Source organism: Phacochoerus africanus, chromosome 1 (assembly GCF_016906955.1).
Source record: "Phacochoerus africanus isolate WHEZ1 chromosome 1, ROS_Pafr_v1, whole genome shotgun sequence".
Classification (NCBI taxonomy): Eukaryota; Metazoa; Chordata; class Mammalia; order Artiodactyla; family Suidae; genus Phacochoerus; species Phacochoerus africanus.
This window is the reverse complement of record NC_062544.1, coordinates 99207885-99232640: the sequence shown is the minus strand read 5'-3', so window position 1 is coordinate 99232640 and position 24756 is coordinate 99207885. Positions and strand designations below refer to the sequence as shown.

The following is a 24756-nucleotide window of genomic DNA, read 5'->3' as shown; positions in this document are numbered from 1 at the left end:
TAGCTTTCACTATCTACCAGAACACAGCCCTCTCTGCATCTTCCAAAGAGGAAGACATGGATTCTGCTGCTTCAAGCTTAAAAGACTTCTCTCCTCAGGTCATTAAGCTTTGGCTTAACTGGAATAAAACAGACTGAGCCAACCTCACACTCTTCTCTTAACAACTCCATCACAAAGTACCTTCCATCCAGCAACTTTTTTTGGCCCAGCGTGTACGTTAGATTCTGTTTGTGGTACCCTTGTATGTGTTTCCCTGATTTCCCAAATAAGTTAGACTTAAAAGGGCATCCATCAATCAAAGAGTGAGTGCACGTGGGGGAACTGTCTGGGTCACTGGGCTCCAGCCAACTCCCATGCCACCTGCCAGCCACAACACAGCACAGGTTCTGAGACAGCATTGCTTCTTGTGACCAAATCCACAGAGAAATTACTAAAAAAAACAAACAAACCAAAAACACAGTAACACTTTTGAAATGTTGAGTCAGTGTCAACCAAAAGTGGCTTTTATCTGAGTTTAGATTTCCTTTAGCCACCCTAATACCCAAACCTGTATAATATTCAAGTCCAAACTGGCATCACAAGCTATATACCAACTTGACACCCCATCCCACCACTGGACCAGATGACATACATGGGGATTATTGTCTAAATATCAAAAAGAAATATTTTAATAACCTCCTCCCCCCACAGCACTCAGAACCTTATCTTTTTTCCCTCTTTGACCCAATTCCTGCAACCCTAGCATCACCTTATAAGGGACAGGAGACATGTATCGAAATACGCTTATTTTGAACAGCCTCACTCACACAGATGTTGGCTTTTCTCATCTTTCTTTGATTTGGAGCATTTCACATTGTACAAGAAGCACACTCCCAAGTGCTTTGCACCAAGTCCTGGGGTCAGGAGTCAATCTGAGGCAGCCACAGAGGGCAATGTTTTAAAAACAAAAGCTTCCTAAGTGTGACTATGTTTCTCAAATGGCAGTGATGCACAATTGTGGGTGCAGAGAAAGGCAAGCAGGTGTCAAGAGGCAGTTATCACCCAGCCACATGCTCATGTCAGGGAGGGGACCCACTAGCTTTAAGCCTGCAAATTGGACAGTCTATTAATAAGCCCTGATCATTTCAGTCATCTGTGGAAATCCTGGCTTGACAACCAAATCCACAGAAAAATATTAAATAAGCAGCTCTAGTTACTGCTACTCACCAAGAAGATTTCTCACTCAGGTCCCAATATTTCCCCACATATGGGCAAACCAGGAAGGGAAGAGTGAAGATGATGTGAGCGAAGACAGAATAATCAGAGGTAGTGACTACCTGAAATAACTTAGCCTAGCCATAATTACAATTTGGGTTTCTGAGAGCATTTGTAAAGAATTTTCAAGATCCATTATTTTTCCATTAAAAAAAAATGTTAAGCATTTAAAAACCAGTTGTCTTTGGTATTTAAAGGGTGTGACTAGTTGCGGGGGGCGGGGAGGCGGCACATGGGGGGCTGAGAGGAGGATGAGCACCATGTTTTTCCAAGATAAAAAACAATAAAAACGTTTAATTATATGAGCTCTTTACCAGTCAAAGCTTAGAACTTAGGAGCAACACAAAAGGCCACTGAATAGGAATTAGAGAGGAATTCACTATTAAATTCTTCAATTAAAAGACGAGGACCTTATGAAACAAGACCTCCTGGCACCTCCCCACCCTGAAACACAGCAGTTGGAAGGCAGCAGTTTGACTTTCCAATTTTGAGGTCCTTCATTGCATGCAGTTCTCCTTTATGAAACAAAGTTTGCCCCATTTTGGTCACTCAGAAACCCTAGAACTAAAGCAACGGGAAGGGACAGGGGCCCCTGACGTGATAAACTGAATGTCCAAAAGAGCTGGATGAGAAATGCTATTTGATGGGACTTGCTAGCTACACTGCTCCCCCTCATTTGCTTTTCTTTGGGGACCACAAAAACAGTTGTTGCATCAGTTAGTTTATTCTGTTCATTAAAAACTACATCCCTGTTGCAAGAGGCATTTCTCTTAAATGCCAGAACAGAAACTGATCTGTCAGTCTTCCTGTTTAAACCAGAGGTGTCCCTGTAGGCCACTGCTGCCCGGGAGCGCCTCTTTGTCCTATGATGCTCTGCTTTGGAATGTGGTTCTCATTTTGCACGAGTTCTGCACCCAAGTCCAGCTTATTATAAACCAACCCTGTAAAGTGACGGATGCCACCCCACGATTCTGCAGTGGGAGCCTGACTTAAGTTTTTATTCTTTGGTACCGATAAAAGGTTGAACAAAAGATAACATGTCCAGTCGGGGCAATTTGGTTTACAAATCCTCTACATTCAAAGGCCTTTGGGGGCAGGGCGGGGGGTGGGGGTGGGGTGGGGTGGGGAATTCACGTTAACCACAAGGTCTTCCAGCATGGCTGGGGAGCAGGCCACTCTGTAAAAGTGACCTGAGCAGAGGGTATGGGGATGTTCCTATTAACTTGACTTTCAAACATTCTATTTCCCTGAACTTCCAAAGCAGGAAAAAATTGTGCTTTTTAAAAACAAAAGTCCTTCCCTTTGTCTACTCTTTTTAGGAAAAGAAACACCTAGCATTAAGAGAACAACATTCAATCATGGGCTGGGGACCATGCCTGCCCTCCGAAGCCTGGGGGTACCCTTCCTGTTTTTCATGCTCTCTGCTGACCCACCCAGCAAACGTACGCCCACCCACTCATATCCACACGCCAGTCCATGCCTGAAAATTCCCTTCCTAAGAAGGAGGTTAATTTTTGCCTTCTTTCTACTTAATTCTTTATAACCAAAGCAAACTAAAAATACTGAACTTTTGAAAATATTTATCAAAAATCCTGAACTACATCTACGTTTTCAGGAACCAAAGTATGAAAAGAAGAAGTTCTTTGGGATGTGGTAGAGCACTTCCAGTTTTACTATTTTGGTGTAAGGTGGCTTCACACCCACGCGTACACATATACACAGACCCACACCCACCAACTCACACACATGCATGCGTGCACACCCTCCCTTTAAAGAAACAAAAGATTGCATACCCTAAGATATGAATGGTCTGCTTTTCTTGGCTAGCAAGCCACAGCCACATCTTCTAAGAATAAGAAAAGATGCTGATGCTGAACAGGATGATAAACACACTGAGGTATAAAAGGAGAACACAGGAAAGTTCTCTGTTGCAGCATTAAAAAAAAAAAAAAAAAAATTTTTTTTTCCCAAAAAGATCAAGATCACACAACACAACCTAATCCCATAAACACAGTATTCTCAAGATCACAAATACTCTACCATTAAGCATCTTAAATCCTATTTTTCCACATTTTATACTTTTTTGTTTTTTAACTTACTAGTAGTTTTTCTCGTGTTTCCTTGGCTCAATCTACAGAATGCACCCCACCGCACACATCCAGCGCCCTCCCAGCCACAGAGATGCTAGGCTTGTGCATGTCACGCCCCACGGAAGGAAGAGTAAACTCCACCACGTGAGGGGGGGAGGCAGAGGGCCTGTTGGAGAAGGAAATGTAAAGGTTTCTGAGGTAGATAGAAATCATCACAGGCTCAATCCCTGCAGAAAAGACAAGTACATTCATCTGTAAAAAAATAAAGATGAGGTAGGACGTAAGCAATGTTGTACTTTTCTTGTTGTCTTTAAACAAAAGAAAAAAAGAAATTTCCCTGAGACGGTTTCTTCTTTGAAATTCAAAAGGGGGAGAGAGAGACGTACACACGCACACCCCAAACCCAGAAGCCTAGGAAATGTGATTAGAAGATGAGGATTCGATTGTTGCCAAAGTCCACCACGACGATCATGCCGTCTGGTGTGACGGCAATGCCAGAGGGGCGGTCCATCTGCCCAAAGCCGCTGCCCTGGGCCCCAAACTTGCACAGGAAGCTGCCGTTGGACTCAAACATCTGCACCCGGTGGTTCCTGGAGTCGGCCACAATGATGCGCCCCTCCTGGTCCACTGCCACGCCCTGTGGGCGCAGGAATTGCCCATTGCCGGTGCCCTCCGAGCCCAGGAAGCGGGCTGACTGGCAGTCGGGATGGATGACTAGGAGGCGGTGGTTGTTGAAGTCGGTGACCACCAAGTGGCCCTCGTGGTTGAAAGCCACCCCCCTCGGGGAGTCAAAGTGCTTCCAGAGCGCCCCCTCGAAGCCATACTTATTCAGGAAGACCCCGTCGGGCCCAAACAGCTGGATCCGGTGGTTCCGCGTGTCAGAGACCAGGATCTTGCCCTCAGAATTCACCGCCACATCCCAAGGGTAGTTGAACTGCCCATTCTTGGTGCCCTTTTCGCCGAACTTGAGAAGGAACTGGCCCTCGAAGGTGAAGATCTGGATGCGATGATTGTCCTTGTCGGCCACCACGATCCTGCGGGAGGCATCGCAGGCCACCCCAGCTGGCCGGTCGAACTGGCCAGGCCGGGAGCCCAGCGTGCCGAACTTATGGTGGAAGGCACCGCAGGGCTTAAACACCTGGATGCGGTTGTTGCTGCGGTCAGCCACCACGATGTAGCCCTCCTTGTCCACACTCACACCCCAGGGCCGGCAGAGCTTGCCGTCGCTGTCGCCCTCACTGCCGAAGCTCAGGCCCGGGAGCCCGATGCCCACGTAGCTGCGGCCGGACTTGACCACCACCTTGAAGGGGCTGTTCTCGATGTGCTGGTTACATAGGGTGACTGACACCAGGTGCTCGCCCTCCATCTGGGGCCGGTAGCTCACCACGTATGTGCCGTTCTGCTGGTCACTCACCTCTGCACCAAACAGGTTGCCGTCGGGGCCCAGCACCACGGCAGACATGAGGTCACCGCCTGAGAGGCGGGGCTCCCCATCATGGTCGTAGCCAATGACAGTGAAGGAGGCCACCTTTCCCTGGAGGGCCCGCTTGAGGCCATCGCCTGTGGCCTTGGTGAGTGGCGCGAAGGCCCCGCTGCTGACAAAGCCAAAGGACTTGATGGCAAGGTACAGGGCCTGGTCAGGAGGCGTGAACATGACTCGGTCATCCTCCTGGGGCTGCAGGAGGCTGCGCACAGTCTTCAGCTCCTGCACCTGGGCCAGCATGCGGTCTCGGGCCAGCAGGATGTCCAGCGCCCTCCCCTCCTCCAGGACCTGCTGAACGGCACTGATAGTGCTCTCCAGCTTGTTCAGGTTCTGCCGCAGCTTCTCCACCTGTAGGTAGAGAGACTTGGCTTTCACCTGGCGGATCTTCTCTACCTGCAAGGGAAGGTAAGAGTAGGGAGAGAGAAGATGCAGAGGCTTAGAACCAAAGTGGAAAACCAACACATCAGCTGACACTGTGGACGAGGAAGCCTCATATCCAGGGAGAGTCTGCAGAAATGACTGGTCTATACCCAACCCCAAATGGCAAAATCCAAAGACAGAGGAAGGCTGGGGAACTGACCCCAAGGACAGAGACGACTGCAGAGGTCTGACAACTAAATGCAACAACTGATGCTGAATCACTGTTAAAAACACCACTGGGATCTCTCTTCCTCTTCCCTCCCCTCTCTCTTTCTCCTCACATGCACCAAGGAAGGGTCATCTGATCACACAGAAGGCAGCCTTCCACAAGCCAGGAAGAGAGCTCACCAAGGGCCAAATTAGTGAGAACCTTGATCTTGGACTTCCCAGCCTCCAAACCGTGAGACAATAAATTCCTGTTGTTTCATCCAAGGGAAAAAAAAAACCAAAACCAAACTACTATTGGTGAAATGTGACTACAGACTGAGGATTAGATGTTAGTGTTGGGATCAAGATTCAATTTCCTGATTTTGATTAACTGTGGTTACATAATAGGACATTCTTGCTCAGAGGAAATAAACTCAAGCATTTAGGTGTAAAGGGGTAACGTCTCCAACACTCCAGCTTACCCTCAAATCACATACACACAATAAACGCAAATGGGGCAAGATGTAAATAATGGGGTAAAGAATACATGGAATTCTTTTATCATTTCTGCAACTTTTCTCTAAGTTACAAACTGAATGAAATGAAAGTTAAAACCAGCCACATAGCAATGTTTTCTGGGTGCCTACTCTGTACTAGGCACTAGAGGCACATACAACCAGTGGGAGACACGAGGTTGATCACACTGAGCTTTTAAAGTGATGGACCCTGAACAAGCTAAGAAATACTGCAAGACAATTTCAGAAGTGCTAGGGATTAGAGTAATAGAAAATAGAGTGTAACAGACAGTGAGGTCTCATTTAGACAGAAGGTTGCCAGGGACTTTGAAGGTAGAAAGTGGCAGAAAAGGAACCAGAGGCAGGACTGCCCAACCAACTAACTGGATGGAGTACAAGGCTGTTCCCATGCTCCCAACAGACTGAATCTACCTACAGAGGGCCTGAAGTCTCCTGAAGGATATTTCTCTCTCTCTACCTACATAAACAACCCCCCCCACCACACACACACACACACACACACACACACACACACACACACACACACACACACACGCAGTAAGAGGGAGAAAGCCTGTGTATAGAAAGAGTAAAAGGAAGGATGTGATGATGACCTAATTCAAAATTACCACCCCCACCCCCATGTCCTTGTCTCCTCCTGTTTCTCCCTTTACAAGTTTAGTTTTTGTTTTCTGGGTTTTTTCCTGGCCACACCTGAGGCATGCAGAAGTTCCCAGGGTCAGAAATCAAAGTTACGCCACAGAAATGATGTCAGTACTTAACCCACTGAGCCATCGGGGAACTCCTCTTCACAGGTTATAGAAACCTTCAACAAGGAGCCTGAAAGTCCCCACCACACCCTAAATTTGGAGAGGCCAACTTTTTGACAACCATTGGCCAAAATAATTTCAAAGGAGTCTTCTAAATCTAAAATGCTTTATGATACACAAACATGGATTCTGTCCTGCTTCTGAGGTTGTCAAATCACCCTACGAGGGAATGCAGGGTTTTTGTCTGACCAAGGAAACCTTCCTCCATTCTCTGGCATGAAATAGCTCAAAGTCCTCTGAGTTTAAATGATTTCCTCTTGTGAAGAGAACAAACATGTCTCCTAGCTGGTTCATGCTGTTTTGCAGAGAGGACCGTGAAGCTTTGTTCTCTGGCCTTGCCCTGGGTTTTGGTTCTGATCCCTCAACTAGGTGGCTGCAGCTCCCTTCCAAGAGGCAGCATGTCCACTGGAAAGGAGGTGGACACAGACACTTAAAACTGTGTCACCTGGCACTCAAGTATCTCTAGTAACCGGGAACAAAACATTCTATGACAAAGAGGTGGCCAGGCAGAGACAAGCAGGAAGGAGCAGAAAAATCAGTCATTAGTGAAGGAGAAGGGGAGACTCCCACAGGATTTGGGGTGAGGTACCATAGCCAAAAGTAGAGACAAACAGGACTGAGGTGTATCCAAAAATGAGTTCTTGGTGGGTTTTTTTTTCCTCTCTCTTTTTGTCTTTTTGACTTTTCTAGGGCCGTACCCATGACATATGGAGGTTCCCAGGCTAGGGGTCTAATCGGAGCTGTAGCCACTGGCCTACACCACAGCCATAGCAACTCAGGATCCGAGCTGAGTCTGCAACGTACACCACAGCTCACGGCAGCACCAGATCCTTAACCCACTGAGCAAGGCCAGGGATCGAACCCGCAACCTTACGGTTCCTAGTCAGATTCGTTAACCACTGTGCCACGACGGGAACTCCTAAAAATGAGTTTTTAGGCAAGTAAAAACAAAGTTTATTCCATGAAGAAGAGACTGACTCTTCTTCCAATTTGCTCCTCCTCCTCCAGTAAAACACTTGCTCTCTATTCCTCCTGAAAGAGGACTGCCTTAGAGAGAGGGCATGAGTCAGCCGCACAGGAGGGCGGGTGACTAAGGTGAGATCTGTAGAAACCCCTGCACACAAAGGCCTTTTCATCAGCAAATCCAGAAGAGCAAGTTTGTGGCAGAGTTCACTGCAGGGCTCTCAGGTTGCAAGAAGGGGGCCCCTTTCAGCTATAATGAACATTCGTGGGTGGCATGGGACTGGCCGACCATGGGTATGTTGGAGTGTCTGAAAACCATGTCAGGCCCGCAAAGGTGCCTGAATAAATTATGTGAATTAAATCCTGGACTGTTTCCACCCAAGGACTCTTCTGCCAAAAGGTGACAGTGGAGAGGTCAGAGGAGACAGAAACCAGCTAGGTATGAGCTAACGCAAAGGAAGAAGCAATGCAGAATCCAACACAGCCTTCTGAAAGGCTAGTACAACGAACCCTTTTAGGGCAGAGTAAATTGGCGAGGAGCACTTTCAGAATTGGTGGAGATGCCATCTCCACCATCATATAACTAACTTGGATGAGCAAGACAAGCACCACACACTCAAGCACATGGCTTTTCCATCAGCTATGTGTGAAGTCTTGTTTGTGGGCTCAGAGAAGGCAACTGGCAGCTGAACTGACTGCACCCTCAGGCATCCTCCCCTCTTCTTGATCTGGACAGAAGATCAGAGAAGAAAATGCTGCAAGGGGATGTGGGCAGAGTGAGTCCCCTCTCCAGCTGATTTTTATCTAAACAGTATATTGAGTTCTCTGCGCTCTTCTCCAACAAGAAGGACGAGCACTCACTGTCCTCACCACTGGAAAACTGGTTTTCCCCAAAGGTTCAGGAACTACAACTAGCCAGGGCACCGAAACTGAGGACGGCTTAGCAGCCTGCTCTCCTAATGGCAGTCTTCACTGCACTGTCTTCTTCCTGTGCGTGCAACAGAATACCCGAGATGCCGTCCAGTCCGGGGACCTGGCTGCTGCTGAAAGGGCTTCTTGTCATTTTACATTCCACAGCGTGCAAGGACCCCTGCATCTTTCTGCAGACAAACTCTGGAGAAAACTACCAAGAGTTCTAAAACTCAGAGCAGGGGTCCAAGGTGTGACATCAGGCTCCTTGCCATCCTGCTGTGGTTCACAGAGGCGGCCCAGGGTGGGGTGGGCACCTCCATTACCTTCCACAGCAGCTCACATTCCCGCTCCTCCAGGGCCTTCTTGTGTCTTGCTGTCACGGCTTTGACCTCCGACTGTACCACCTTGGCCTTCATCTCCACCTGCTCTGCCACTGTCTGGGCCTGCTCGATGCTCAGCTGGAAAAACCAAAAACAGTCTCATGGCACAGGAAAGAAAGCAGGCACACAGGGAGAGAAAGGGAGAAGGGCATCTATCTTACATGTAATTGAAGGAGCTGCTTGGCCAGGGCTGGTTTCTTTGTATGAGAAATGGCACCTACAAAGTGAATGTCAGGACTATTAAAGAGGTACTCTGACACAGTGAAACCAGTGTAGCTGGGTCACAGCCCAAAACTGGAAATGAGGATCAGATGTGAAATGTACTGCTCTGGGCACACGAGTGGCTTCCCACAGACTCTGTGGCTACACTCCCCACCTGGGGAAACCCTGCAGGCCAGGTGTATCCCTCAGGGAAGATGTGCGACTCAGAACCAATGCCAAGTGCAAACTGGGAACAGTGTTGATCCACCTGAGAAACCACGCCGGTGACCAGAGACCATCCACACCCCACCACAAACCCCCACCCTGTACCACCAGCCTCTGTAAATCAGCCAGTTTAATCAGACCTATTACTGTTCATAAAAAATTAATCCAGACAGAAGGCCTGGTATTTTCATTAATATTACATGATGTGCCTTGAAAAACCACAAGGATACTGAGATATTAAATCAGGGATTCCAAAATGACTGCTGCTGGTACGATGGGTTTTAGCTAGGAGAGGCATCCCAGATCAGGAGAGATCTAGAAAAGCTGCAAGGGTTTGGAACATGCCTGGGATCAGCAATCAACTACAGGTGACCAATCTTCCCTGTGCCCCAGAGAAGGGTTTCTGGGATGTGGAAGACATCTAAAGCTGGCAGCAAACTGGGCAAACCAGGCTGGACGGTCTTCTTAGGACTCGGAAAACTCACATTCAAATCTGGCATTGCTATGAACTGTGGTACAGGTCAAAGACATGGCTCAGATCCCTCGTTGCTGTGGCTATAGCTGTGGCCGGCAGCTGTACTCCGATTGGACCCCTAGCCTGGGAACCTCCATATGCGGCGGGTGCGGCCCTAAAAAGCAAAATAAAATAAAATAAAATAAAATCTATCTCCTCCTCCTATTAATTATAAGGCCTTGGACAAGTAAGTTCCTGGCCATCTCCAACCTTGGGGTGAATGTGAGAAAAATGCAGGACAACACAGAGGAAAATCTGTTACTATAACAGTGCTCAAGGAGTTCTCTGGTGGTCTGGTAGCTAGGGATCCAGTGTTATAACTGCTGTGGCACAGGTTTGATCCCTGGCCCAAGAACTTCCCAATGCCAAATGCAGGCCAAAACAAAACAAACAAACAAACCCCAAACAAAAATACACCAGTGCTCAGCTGACAAGCACCTACAACCATCCTCCCCTCATCCACTCAGCTCTCATCGTATAAGTAGGCCTATTCACACTTCCTACCTTGTTTTCTTTTTTAAATTATAGTAAAATACGTGTAACATAAAATGTCCCATAAGTGACATTTAGCATATTCTACGTGGTACACCCACCACCACCACCACGATCTGACTCTGCAACACCTCTTTCATCACAAAAGGAAACATCCACACCTACGAAGGAGTCACTCTCCACTTCCCCTCCTCTTTCCCCGTGGCATCCATAAACTTCTGTCTATTGTGAATATTTTACACAAATAGAATCAAACAGTATACAATCAGCCTTATTTTTATGAATATGCTTCCTGCTAATCAGCTGTGACTCATTTGACCTATGATCTACTGACCACCTTTCATCCTCGTCAGCTGGACGAAATATTCACAGCATGGGAGCCTCGCCAACGGTGCAGCTGCCTCCAGACCAGCCTCGGCTGACACACTGCACCCTCAGTCCCAATCCCTGTGAGGTCCAAGGATCCACCAAGCTGGTCGGAGCAGACACCTGACTGACCTGGGTGGTTCATGGACTCCCCATGGCCTGGAAGGCCTTTCACGTCCAAATTCACCCTACAACTTCAAATTCCACTTTCTTCCTGCAACTGGAAGTGAAGGACACCCATCTGTAGTGTTTCTGCTCCATCTTTTCAGCTGTGTCCCAAGTATCATTACAGATTGAACTGGGGTGGGGGTACTAAGTACATAGTCCATAGTATTTACCACTGGGTTGTAACAGGAATAATCTTATAATTTGATATTGGCTCATGCATGTTTATCAAAGCACTAGATAACTATACTGGGTTAAACATTGTCCTCCCAAAATTCAGGTGTGCCCAAAACCTCGGAACATAACCTTATTTGGAAATAAGGTCTTTGCAAATGTAAGAGGTTAAGATGGGGTCAAGTTGGACTAAGGTGAATCCTAAATTCAATGACTAATTTCTACACAGGGCCACATGAGCATGGAGCCCAGAGACAAAGTAATACAGGCACAAGCCAAGGCGGGAAGAAGCACAGGAAAATTCTTCCCTAGAAGTTTCACAAGGCGCACAACCCTGCAAACACCCCAAATTTTGGACTTCTGCTCTCCAGAACTGCAAGAGAGTAATTTCCTTTTGTCGCCTGGTTATGGTAAATTTGTTATAGCAGCCCTAGGAAACTAATACAGTAGCCACCAAGTTGAAGTAGATGGATATATCCAAATTACACAAAATATACAAAATTAGAATGACCAGTCAATAAATAAGTATGCTTATGAGAAGATATCATAATGGAGTTGGGAGGTTTCAAACCTCTCAGGCTGTCAGAATTAATTCAGAAAAAAAGAAACCTCCTTGGACATTTAAACAGAGATGGTTTAATGTACAAAAGTTGGCTGAACAGGACCTGGAGGACTGCTGGGGCCAAGGGCGCACTGAGGATTAGGACAGACAGTAACTGCGGGCAGCAGCAACCACCTCTCAGGCCTGAGAACAAAGAGAAGAAAGTGGGGGTTTCAAGGATGCAGAAGCACAGGGGGCAGGGCCAGGGGCCAATCCCAGCTCATTCTGAGAGTGGCAAAAGCTGGAAACTGGAACCAACTGCTGCTGCCAGGATGAAAAATAAGCTTCTGATAAGAACAGGATGTCAGAAGTTCCCACTGTGGCACAGTGGGTTAAGAATCTGGCATTGCCCCAGCTGTGGTATGGGTTGCAGCTGCAGCTCGGATCCAATCCCTGGCCCAGGAACTTCCTTTCATATGCCACAGGTGCAGTCGGAAAAGAAAAAGAACAAAAAAAAAAAACCATAAAAAGCAAAAACAACAACCAAACAAAAAAACTAAACAGGAAGTCAAGGGAAAAAGCAAGCCCCTTCTCCTCACTTCCAGACACATGGTTTCAAAGGCTATAGCCCTAGCACCACACAGCACAATTTTGAAAGGGTAGATTAATAACTAATACACCCTATTTTCAGATGTGTTGGGTATTAATTAGCACAGAGCTGGTGTCAAAGTCAATATTTGACCAAGGCAACCAAGCCTATGTCCTTAACCCCCCTTTTTTTTTGGCTCTTTATACCCGTGGTATGGAAGTGCCCAGGCTAGAGGTTGAATCGGAGCTACAGCTGCCAGCCTAGGCCACAGCCACAGCAATGCAGGATCCAAGTCGAATCTACAATTTATGTCACAGGTCATGGCAATGTCAGATCACTGACCCACTGAGTGAGGCCAGGGATCAAATCCACATCCTCGTGGATACTAGTTGGATTCATTTCCACTATTCTACAACAGGAACTCCCCTTAACACTTCTTAATGCTTCCTCAACAGAAAGCTTAGGCAGCAAACTGCCTGCTATTTGTGTTCTATTACTTACCAAACAGATTTCCTATAAAAATCAGAAGACGTGGACATAATAGGCCCACATTTCTAGAGGGCAATGACTACCCTCTTTCCACGGACAGTGAGTGTCTGCTCACTCCTCCCCCTCCTGTCCTCCTACCCAAGCTGCTTCCAGTCTCTCCTCCCAGGTCCCCAGCAGGCCCCTGGGTTTGGAACTCCATTCTGTCATATTCCAGACAGGTAGAAGGGGAGCAAAGCTCTGGCTGCAATATAAGTCGGCCCCATTCCTGAAGTCATAAAAACCCTATGTGTAGAGACAAAATGATCTCCCCGCTCCAGATCGTACACAACCTGGGCAGGAGGTGCATTCAAAGATGTGCAGACCAGGATCTGCTCAAATAGTTCCCATTATCTAAGTGGGGCCTTTGAAGGACACAAGAATCAGGTGGGTAGGGGCAAATGACAGTGGGTGAAAGGGCTGAGGAAATGCCAAAAATGAAACACACACTTGATATAAAAAAGAAGGTAGAGGAGTTCCCGTCATGGTTCGGTGGTTCACGAATCTGACTAGGAACCATGAGGCTGTGGGTTCGATCCCTGGCTTTGCTCAGTGGGTTAAGGATCCGGCATTGCCATGAGCTGTGGTGTAGGTCGCAGACGCGGCTTGGATCCTGCGTTGCTGTGGCTCTGGTGTAGGCCGACAGCTACAGCTCTGATTGGATTCCTAGCCTGGGATCCTCCATATGCCACGGGTACGGTCCCAGAAAAGGACCCCCCCCCCAAAAAAAATTTAAAAAAGAAGGTAGAAAGGAAAAAGGGAGAGGGGAGGAAGAGAGGAGAGACAGGAGGGAAGGGAGGAAGGAAGCCAAGTAAGCATGGGGCTTGAGAAAAAATGTTATCCTTAAATGTTAACAGATTCAAGCAGACATTCGAAGTTGAAGGCAGGCAAGTCAGCAATGCTAGCTGACTGTTGAGTGATGGCCACTTAGTAATGAGGATGAGGCTGAGGCCAAATCTGGGTTTCATGGGAAGAGTGCAGAAAGTGATTAGTGATGTCTGCTGTGGAGAACAGTGGTGGTCTGTTGACAGGTATTTAAAGTGTCCGGATAGAAGATAACAGAGAATTCAAGTGACACTCCAAAACTCAAAGGCCACCACTCCAGATACGGGCATTACTGTAGTTCCCTCTAAAATGTAATTTTCATCACATTTAACATCTTTCAAACTATATTTCATCTAACACTGCCAGTGGGTTTTCCCCCTTTGCTGTATAAAATAAATGTGTTTCTTACAATTAATGGCATTTTAAATGTGATGAAAGGAATAAGAGAAAGTAAAGAATTCAGACTCTCTTACATGGAGAGCAACTATATTCCTGATCCAGACCATAGGTGTCCCAAGGGAATCAGCACACATTAATGAAATCCCCCAATTACGTACGTAACTGAAATGTTTTACTTTCAGAAGTGTTAAAGGAACAAGGCACTCTAAAAAGCAACCAACAAGTATCTGCCCCTCAAACACTGATAAGGTACACCACAGACATCTTCCTTGCTTTCTTTATTGTGGGTAACTAAAAGACCTTCATCAGGGTAAATTCTCCTTACAAGGCTATCTCAAATTAATTAAAGGATTTATTTACTTCTGGGTTTTTTTCCTAGAACTAAGACTGACTAGAGTAACCATTTGTCTACCGTATTTTCTAGTTTGTTTTTTTCCTTTTAATATGCAGATGTTTCTGGTATCATTTCTAATCTTAGAACACCATGCCTTTAAGGTATTTAACATACATCCACCTTCAAGTTTGGGAGGATGGGTTTTGTTGTGTGCTTTTTTGTGTTTGTTTGTTTGTTTAATGCTTTCCCCACTCTTCCTCTCCATGTAACCCTTTTAACCTAGTGAAGTTTTGCTATTTGCTATGATAATTTAAATCTATTCCTTCTCCCTCTTTCATCATACTTTATTTAGTTTGAAATCTTAACTTTCTTAAAGTTATTAGCAAAATAAAGGCTGTTTCTAGGCTATTTACTAATTTCTTGGATCTGTCAGTTTGCCAGTACAAATAAAGAGCTTTTAAAAGCTTCTAAAAGAGGGTTAAGGATCTGGTGTCCTCATTGCTGTGGCACAGGTTCTTGATTCTTGGCCCTGAACTTCTGAACTTCAGGATGCCACAAGTGTGGCAAAAAAAAAAAAAAAAAAAAAGGAAAGAAAGACTTTATTAAAAGCTCCCAGGGATGGAGTTCCCACTGTGGCTCAGTGGATTACGAACCCAATTAGTATCCATGAGGATGCTGGTTCTATCCCTGGCCCTGCACAGTGGGTTAAGGATTTGGCATTGCCATGGCTGCGGCGTAGGTCAGCAGCTACAGGTCTGATTCAACCCTAGCCTGGGAGCTTCCATATGCCGCAGGTATGGCCCAATAAAGAAAGAGAGAGGAGGAAAAAAATAAAAGCTCCTAAATGACACACTTAGTACATTAATACTGTGAGGAGCAGACGAACAAAAATCTGGAACAGTTTAAGACAAATGACTTCCAAATAAAATTTGTAACTTAAACATTCTCTGTAAAAGAAATCAGAACCTCTTCTTACTCCGTGACCAGAATTATTCTGTATTTTGGTTTAAGTGGATTAAGTCTCCCTCTTTTTTTAAAGTTTAACCCACTGAGCAAGTTTTTTTTAACCCACTTGCTCAGTGGGTTAAGGATATGACGTTGCCATGAGCTATGGTAAAGGTTGCAGGTTCGGCTCAGATCCCACATTGCTGTAGGTCAGCAGCTGCAGCTCTGATTCTGATTTTTAAGAAAAAAAGGGGGGGGGGAGTGTGTATTTTCAAAAAATTTACCACCCCCCCAAAATTCTGTTAATTGACGGGTATTCCTTTTCCAATGTTCACATCAATTGGACACCCATCTTCACACTATCTTTGTTGTACTATTTAATATAAATGCTTTTGAATGACAACAAAAATTATGTGATGGGTCACTTGCTTCATTAACACTTGGACCAACTGCATTAAGTGCTGAAGCACTGTGGCCCTAATCAGTATGTTCTTTTTTGGCACTTCCAGGTCACTCCTTTAGCCTGTGGGACACATCTCAAATTTCAATGGCTATCATTCTATCTACTGTATACTGTAACCAACAAAAGAGATCTTTTTTTTTTTGGGTCTTTTTTTTTTTTTTTTTTGCCTTTTCTAGGGCCGCTCCCATGGCATATGGAGGTTCCCAGGCTAGGGATCTAATCAGAGCTCTAGCCACCAGCCTATGCCAGAGCCACAACAATGCGGGATCCGAGCCGTGTCTGCAACCTACACCACAGCTCACGGCAACGCCCGGATCCTTAACCCACTGAGCAAGGCCCAGGATCAAGCCCTCAACCTCATGGTTCTTAGTCGGATTCATTAACCACTGCGCCACGACAGGACCTCCAACAAAAGAGATCTAAATAATCTCTCTGTATAAATAAACACATGTAGACCCTGGGCTATATACTGGCTGCTCTTTCAACGTCCTCTAAATGTCCTTTGAAGATGACTTTTGGATTAGAGAAAGGGAGGCCCCCTGAAGCTCTCAGAACAGTGTTCTCCCCTTCTTGTTACTGTTTGCTGTCATTTTGGTGGCATCAGATGCATGTGGAACCCGCATCACAGCAGTGACCCGAGCCAAAACAGTGACACTAGAACTCCTGCTCTCCCTTTGTTAAGGAGAGGCAGAAGTTCACTTAGTTGCTGGACACACAAAGATTCCTCCTGAGCCTGACTCATCAGTTTCAGTGCCACACAACTCTGATTGTTCAGACTCTAAAAAGGAACTCACGGGCAAGATGTTTTCTGCAGTGAAAGCTAGGTCATGCCAGGCTTCTGACTTTGGGGACAGAGCCTGTTTCTGTAGCTCACATGAGAACAGGCTTTTTGCTCTGAGCAATGGTTTTTGAGCAATGCTAACTTGTCCTCAGTCTTTACCTCAGATTCTCCTCCCTGCCTCCAAAGGTATGTGCTGGCATCACAGAGACTTAGAGGGCAAGTGTGTTTTCTACTATCACCTAAGGACTTCTTTCTAATGCTCCATTCATAGTAGCCCCCAGAAGAAAAAAACGTCAATGCTGGAGTTCCCGTCCTGGCTCAGCAGCAAACCCAACTGGCATCCATGATTATACAGGTTTGATGATCCCTGGCCTCACTCAGTGGGTTAAGGATCCAGCGTTGCAGTGAGCTGTGGTGTGTGTCACAGATGAGGCTCAGATCCCGCGTTGCTGTGGCTGTGGTGCAGGCCAGAGGCTACAGCTCCAATTGGACCCCTAGCCTGGGAACCTCCATATGCCACGAGTGTGGCTCTAAAGAAAAAGACAGACAGACAGAACAAAGGAAAGCAAGCAAGCAACCAAGCGGAGGCTGGCACACAAAATTTTCTGCTTTTCTAATTTCCAATCTCTTGGGATGTCACAATTTTAACCACTCTCCTTAAGCAAATCTTTTTTTTTTCCCCCGGAGTGGCTGGTCCCACAAAGCATGGGGAGTACTGGGAATTTTCTCAATCACATCAAGAAGCCCAGAGTGTTCTCAATCTCCAGGGACAGATCTGTAAGCCTCCAGGTGACGCTGACAGCAGACGAGAAGGCATCTGACAAGGCCCTAACTGCAGTGGCATAAACAGAAGCCTCGGGGATACAGATTCCCTAATACAGGATAGAAAGGACATCACTGCAGCAGAAGAATGACAGAGTAAGTCATTCTAGAAACACAGACTTTCTCAAACTTCCAACTTTATAACCTGCATATCAGACAATCTGACTCATCAGAATGATGACTTCGGTATCACACAGAGGAATGTGATAGCTGCTGAGGAACATGTTAGGATCTGAAACCATCCTCCCACACCCTTCTTTAGAGCACATGATCAATTCTTTACCATTTCCAAAAAAAGACACCCCCCCCCCTTTAAGGGCCACACCCATGACATTATGGAGGTTCCCAGGCTAGGGGTCCAATCAGAGCTACAGCTGCTGGCCTATACCATAGCCGTAGCAACAAGGGATCCGAGCTGCGTCTGCCACCTGCACCACAGCTCACAGCAATGCCAGATCCTTAACCCACTGAGCGAGGCCAGGGATCAAATCCAAAACCCCATGGTTCCTAGCAGGATTCATTTCCACTGCGCCACAACGGAAACTCCAAAAGATGATTTTTAAAATAATTCATATATTCAAATACTCATTCTAAACAGTTTCTTATTCAACGCATGCTTGAGGATTAGCAAGGCTTCTTGACTTATCCTATTAGACAAGGAAAAGAACCCACCTTTGTTTTCCTAAAACCTTGTCAGGCAAGAAGATTCAAAATCGATTCAGGCACACTATTACCTGTCTATGTGAGAACTCTGCTACCCCCCAAAGTTATACATGTCCCTTCCTAATCCCAAAGGGATGGGAATTCCACAGAAACAAGGGTCTAAGCCACCCTCCAGGAAAGAGTTTAAGACTCTGAACCTTGTAAAAAAATCTCCCATGCTCACTTATTTCCCATCTGTAAATGAATAAATCTGAGCAGAAAGATCTCTGAAAAAACATTAAGCGGCCCAGTCTTTCTATAGTCCTGACTGAAGCATGTGTGTCCCCCCCTGGATTTAGGGGAGGGGAACAGCTTTGTGAGGGAGGTCCAGCCCAGGTGTCTGGGACAAGCCCTGACTGGCCAGCAGCTCCGGCCACATCATTCTCATCTTCACAAGGGTGTGAGTAGGGCTTGGGGCACCCTGTCCCCTACGGGATTGCTGCCATATGGGTGTCACATGGGCTCATTTAGGTCACTGGCCCATAGCTCCAGACTCTGGACCCTGGGCAATAATCTACACATGCTTTCTGAAAGGGAGTGGGAAAGGTTGTGTGGGCAAGAAAGAACAAATGCAACAGGTGATGGGTGGGTGGGACAGGACTGACCTGGATGGCCTGGCGGCCCTGCTGGGCATCAGCCAGCAGCTGGATGGTGAGCGCCCGAGAGTCTTGCAATGCCTCCTGGAGGTAGACGAAGCTGTGGCCGCCATGCCGGCCCACCGTACACTCCCGGCAGATGGGCACGGAGCAGGTGTCACAGTACAGGTGCAGCACCTGGGGACCAGAGAGGCAGCATGCATTAATGAGATTTGGGATGAGGGCTGTGCTTTGAATCCTAGAACCCCATGATAAAAAAGCTGGTGTGAGGACAGCTTGTTCCCACCACCACCCCAAAACAACCAACTCCCTCATTCTACTCCAGTTTCATTCACAACCATAACTTAGACACTTCGAAAGCCAAGAGGAAACAAAACAGAAAAATTCCAAGACTGTTTCCCTGCTCTGAGATTGGTGGCTGGATGAAAGGATATACGTCTTTTAACCCCCTAGCATCTCCTCATCTCTCCCGCAACCCCCAGCTCCTGGGAACCACTTTCTACTCTGGATTTAGGAATTCAATGTTTAAGGATATACTTTCTTTAGTCATCCCAGCCTCTGGTGTGCAAGCGAGGCTGGGGGCCAGGATTAATCATCCTCATACCACAGCCAGCTGCCACCCTCCCCCTTGAGGGGATGAACACACTCGAGGCACTCAAGCAAGGTACAGGCTTAAGCTTCTGAGACGAAGACAAAAAGTTAATGGTAAAAGTCAGCGAGCTTCTTGTCTTTCTTCCTGCCAAGTTGTTCCAAGGAGTTGACTCTGGGAGGCAGCCCATGCTGACAGAACTGCTTTATGCGATGCTGTGTACCTCCCTGGGGCCCGACGAGATGGGAGGGAGGAACAGGCTTGGCATCAGCTCCACCTGCTGATAAATGAGCCCTCGAGAGCCAGAACTCCTTGGCACAGAAACAGGGTCTGTCCCATGGTATCCCGCCACAGAGCAGGGCACTTAGCACTGCCCTCTGTAAATGTTTGCTTGATTGCTTTCAAGAATAGAGCTTAAATTTGCCTCTGGTATACCTGGGGTGAGGGTAAGCCAGCCAACACGCAACAGGCAGAGAAGCAGTGTCCAAGGAGTGGGGGGGGGGGGGTGTCTTTCACATACATGAGCATTCAATCCCAGGAAGTAGAGGGATTGTAGTGCCAAGGGCTACACAAGGAGCAAGGCCTTCTGAAGAGCTGGTCCCAATGTGTGGGTACCAGCTACCACACCCACAGCACAGAGCATCTGGCTAGGTACCACCAGAGAATGTGACTCAAGGCAACTCTGGGAACAGACTGTTGTGATAGGGAGGAAGAGATGGAGGTGGCCCTTGGGCCTAGAAAGTTCCTATTTGGCTAAAAGTCCCACAGAGAAAGGTCCTGGGGCCATGCTGCTTCTCTCATTCTCCAGCTTAGTGAATCAGTCATACATATAAATATAACCATTCTTTTTTTCCCATTTACATTATGACAAACTATTGAGTACATTTTCCTGTTCTATATAGTGGGTTCTCATTAATCATCTATTTTATGCAGTAGTGTGTATATATTACTCCACCCTCCCAATTGGCCAATCACTTTTTTTTTCTTGCTTTAAAGGGGCGCACCCGTGGCATATGGAGGTTCCCAGGCTAGGAGTCTAATTGGAGCTACAGCCACCGGCTTACATTACAGCCACAGCAATGCCAGATCCAAGCCTTGTCTGCAACCTACGCCACAGCTCATGGCAACACCAAACCCTTAACCCACTGAGGAAGGCCAAGGATCGAACCTGCATCCTCATGGACGCTCGTTTGTTCCCACTGCACCAAGATAGGAACTCCTGGCCAATCACTTTTTGAAGAAGGTCATTTAGAGACATTTAATTTAGAGACAATCTAATCTTTTCTTTCTAATTTGATAAATCTAAAATTCTCAATCTAGGGAGTTCCCTGGTGGTCTAGTGGTTAGACACTAGTGGCACTGTCACTGCTGCAGCCCAAGTATAATCCCTGATCTGGGTAATGAGGTCCCACATTAAGCCACTGCATACTGCAGCCAAAAAAATAATAACAATAATAATAATACAAAACAACTGCTAAACCGGATACACTTGGGGGAAATTCCCACTCTTTTTTTACCCTGTGGTCCTAAGGCAATTCTCCTACAAGCTCAACCACATCCCTCTCTTCTGCTCCCTCCATCTGTCACAGGAATAAAGGGATCACTCCTGCTAATGCAAAGTGTGAAAATCTTCCCTCAGAAGGCTCTCTGCTCTTACCTAACAGCTAAAGCAGTCCCCCCCCCCTTTTTTTTAAGGACCGCATCCGTGGCAGGTCCCAGGCTAAGGGTCGAATCTGAGCTGTAGCTGCCGGCCTACACCACAGCCAAAACTATGTTAGATCCAAGCCATGTCTGCCACCTACACCACAGCTTACGGCAACACCCAATCCTTAACCCACTGATCGAGGCCAGGGATTGAACTAACAACCTCATGGGTACCAGTCAGATTCATTACTGCTGAACCACAACAGGAACTTCCAAGTCTTCTCTTCACCTCTGCTTGGGATTTACAGCTGTGGGGACTGACTAGTGTCCCCTGTGTTCTTCAGTCAATGGGCTCATGTAAATATAACAGCTCTTATCTGCAAGGGCCTGAGCAGGCAAGAATCTTCAGCTGTTAGCCTGGGCCTGGCACCACCTGGCCAGGAGGACATCTACCCAGTCACCATATATGGAACACATGGGATCCAACCAGGTACCTCAAGAAACCCTTCCACTCCAGAAGTCCCAGGAACCCTATCTCTGGGGACTCGATGTCACAAACCAAATAATTCTGGGCTCCAGGTGTCAATACAGAACTGCAAGGAATTAAAGTGATTTTTCCGGGCTTTTATGTTTGTAAAATCCAGAGCATGCATGAATTGTGCATGGGAGAAGATATACTACAAATGGTAGGTTTTAAAGGATTTTGCAGATGAAGGAGACAGAAAAGAAATCCTGGTCAGAACAGGTGGCAACAGGACCTGCCCCACCCCACCATGTTCAGCCTTGAGAGCCCAGGTACCTCTATACTGGGCGAATGGAGGTCCTGGGATGTGATCCCACCTGTCAGTATTACACATGGGATCAATGCAGCTCCAAGCACCTACAACACACAGGTTTTTGGAAGCTCTGATGCTTCTGCAATTCCACGCTGACTACAGGACCACTGAGGTAGGGCTGGTACTGGGGGTGGGAAGCACCCAGCTAGTTGATTATAAAAAAACTATGGTTAAGGAGTTCCCTGATGGCTCAGTGGGTTAAGAATCCGGTGTTGTCACATCTGTAGCTTGGGTTACTGCAGTGGTGCAGATTCAACTTCTGGTCTGCTGACTTTCACATGTTGTGGGACCAGCCAAAAACATAAAAACAAACAAAAACAAAAAAACTATGCCTAAGCAGAGCCCCAATAGTACTTTTTAATCAACAAAAAAATTGTAGTTTTTTAAAAAAGATAATGTGAGATATACTTTATAAATTTTCTAGTGAAATGAAGTAAAACTTTGGGAAGATGTCACACTCCAGTTAGAAGCTCCAATCTCACGTGCTTGGCAATTTCTAAGGTCAAAACCCTCCAACTTTAGAGCTGGTACAATTCTGTGAACAGGCAGGGATGTGTGTGGGTGCAACTCCCTCTAGACCAGCTTTTTAAAGGTTATTTTAAAAGAATAAACTGGAGGGCAGTTCGGAAGGTCCACAGCCAGAAAGAAATGTGGCAGAGGCCATGAACTGTGGCTCCGGGAAGGGGGGGAAGGAGCAGTCCTCTGGCAGCAGGAATTCCAGGGCCTGGAGCTGCCGGTTTGGGGCTTCCCGGGCAGATGCTCAGACACGCCCCCTCCCCCCCACATGGCGACAATCTGGCTGCCCCAGCTGAATGGAGCAGGCCTGACCTCTGACCTTGCAAGTGACCACCCTCTTCCCTGCCCCCAGCTCCCAGAACGCCCCACCCACTGCCTTCCTCTCCCAAAATTTCTAAAATACCAGGCGGAGACAAAGACCTAGGAATGTGAGCCCAGCAGGAGAGGAAGGGGGGGGAGGTCAAAGAAAAAATAAATAAAAATACCAAGTGAGCAGGTTTACCTTAGCCAGTGCTAAAACGCTTAAATAAAGTGCTTTGTTAATTATGTACTCCAGGAATCTACTTTTTATATTACCTGTGATCCAACAAGGAACACACACACAGACACAGACACACACACACACACATTCACTCATTCCCGTTGGAGCACCAGGTTAAAATACAACTACCCATATCAGTGAGAAGTGTAAATGAAAAGGATGGAAGGGCCTCTCATAATCAAGAGGCCCCAACTGAAATAATAAATATTAACTGCTATAAACTAATTTTTTAAGATTTCTTTGGCATCCCTTAAAATGACTGGGGACATCTGGCCTCCCACAAACTCAGGCCTAAACAGAAGGAGGTCCCCACCCACCAGAGAGGGTTTGTCTCCACTACAGACATGAAGGGGAGGAGGGCTGGTGACAAGCAGAAGCCTTATCTGTATGTGACACTCAGCAGGCTCTCCTATTAAAAAAAAAAAAAAAGGTAAACCAAGTTCAAGGAGTGAAGTCCAGCCATGAAACTAAGTCTACTCAACAATATCAAAACCAAGCTTCACTTGATTTAGGGAAAATACATGGATCGCCAGTGCTCTTAAACCCGCAGAAGCCCTCCTGCTTCTCTGGCCACGTGCTGCTGCAGAGCTGTGGCCTTGGGGGGCCTGGGAAAAGGGGAAAGAAAGGAAACTGAACCTTCCTTCTTACACATCACCACCAACTCAGGACAGCAGAGCCCAGCAGAGGACAAGTTACCTCTTTGGGCGGTAAAGACATCTGAAACTTTTTGAAAAATTTAGACAAAGAACACACATGCATTTTTAATACAAAAAGATACACAGATGCAAACAGTTCTTTTAAAAATCTGCCCCAATTTCTCAATCAGTTGTTTCTACTTTTTTACATTAACATTCCAAAACATGCTATATTCCAACCACACATGAACTTTTAAAAGACAGAAAGAAGACTAGGCTTCTTTCACTTAACTCTATTAACGTAGAGAATGTTCTGGGTCCGACTGTTTTATGAATGGCTGTGTGGTATGTCGCCTGTGGATGTACCATGACTTATTTAATTAGTACCTGCTGATAGGATTTTAACGCTGTTTCCTGATTTTTGAAAAATCACAAGCAACACTGCAGTGAATATCCTTTATACTGCTCTTTATAAAGCCTGGAACCCTCAATTTGTTAATATAGTTGATTGCTACATCAGTAGGAAAGGAAAAAATCTACTTGCAAGTGTGGACAATAAGGTTTCTCAAATTTATTAACTTGAAATCAGGTCAATCCTCACCCGTGTGAAAAGCGAAAGTTGTGAAGTGACAGTGTCTGGTCCCAACAAGACCAAACCTACACAAAAGGCCAGCGTGGGGACCCCAGAGAGCCAGACAAGGTAGGACTGGAGTGCAGGTCTGCTCTGCTGAGACTGGAAAGAAGCCCCAGAGGAGGAGCAGGAAAGCAAAGCTTGTGTCTTCTACCCTAAGGAATAGCTGCTGGATTTTCCAAAACCTGAGCTTGGAGGGGAGTGGGGCCACTTGATGGAATGACTCCAGAAGTGGACAGGAGAGGAACTCCAGGTGGTGTAAAGGAAGAGGGGTGTTAAGAATAAAACCTCCTAGAAGGTACCATTCAAAGACATGGTGAAACAAACATGGGCAGCCCCCTGTAAGTCCAGAAGCCCTTTCTGCAATCCCCAAACCCAACAGACTCTGGAAACCATAAACTATTTGGCAGCAAAACCTCAACTAGTATGACAATGGTTTACGACTGGGGGGGGGGAGGGTCCTGCTCACAGTGGGGCCAGGGATCAAACCTGTGCCACAGCAGTGACAACAGCCAGAATCTCAACCGCTAGGCTACTAGGGAACTCCAAAATGGTTTATAATTTTTATCTATCCCATTTAGCATGACCTTTCATATATTTCACTGAAGAAATATTAATATTCATTATTTTTTTGGTGTTGCTTCACAGCATAAACTTCCCAAAATCAAAAATGTTGAATGTTAAGACACATCTAACAGGGCCAGGAACTCA

At 46.5% G+C, this 24756-nt stretch overlaps 1 protein-coding gene across 1 annotated transcript in view; it reads right to left on the bottom strand.

Annotated features, from left to right (window-relative positions):
• Positions 1-3328: 3328 nt before the first annotated feature.
• Positions 3329-24756, bottom strand: part of TRIM71 (tripartite motif containing 71) — a 67125-nt gene continuing 45697 nt past the window's right edge. The window contains exons 2-4 of the mRNA XM_047754300.1: positions 18663-18830; positions 8938-9072; positions 3329-5220 (exon numbers count right to left, since the gene is read on the bottom strand). Of these exons, the coding sequence (XP_047610256.1) occupies positions 3769-5220; positions 8938-9072; positions 18663-18830 (1755 nt within the window). The 3' untranslated portion in view covers positions 3329-3768. The remainder of the gene's footprint in view (positions 5221-8937; positions 9073-18662; positions 18831-24756) is intronic.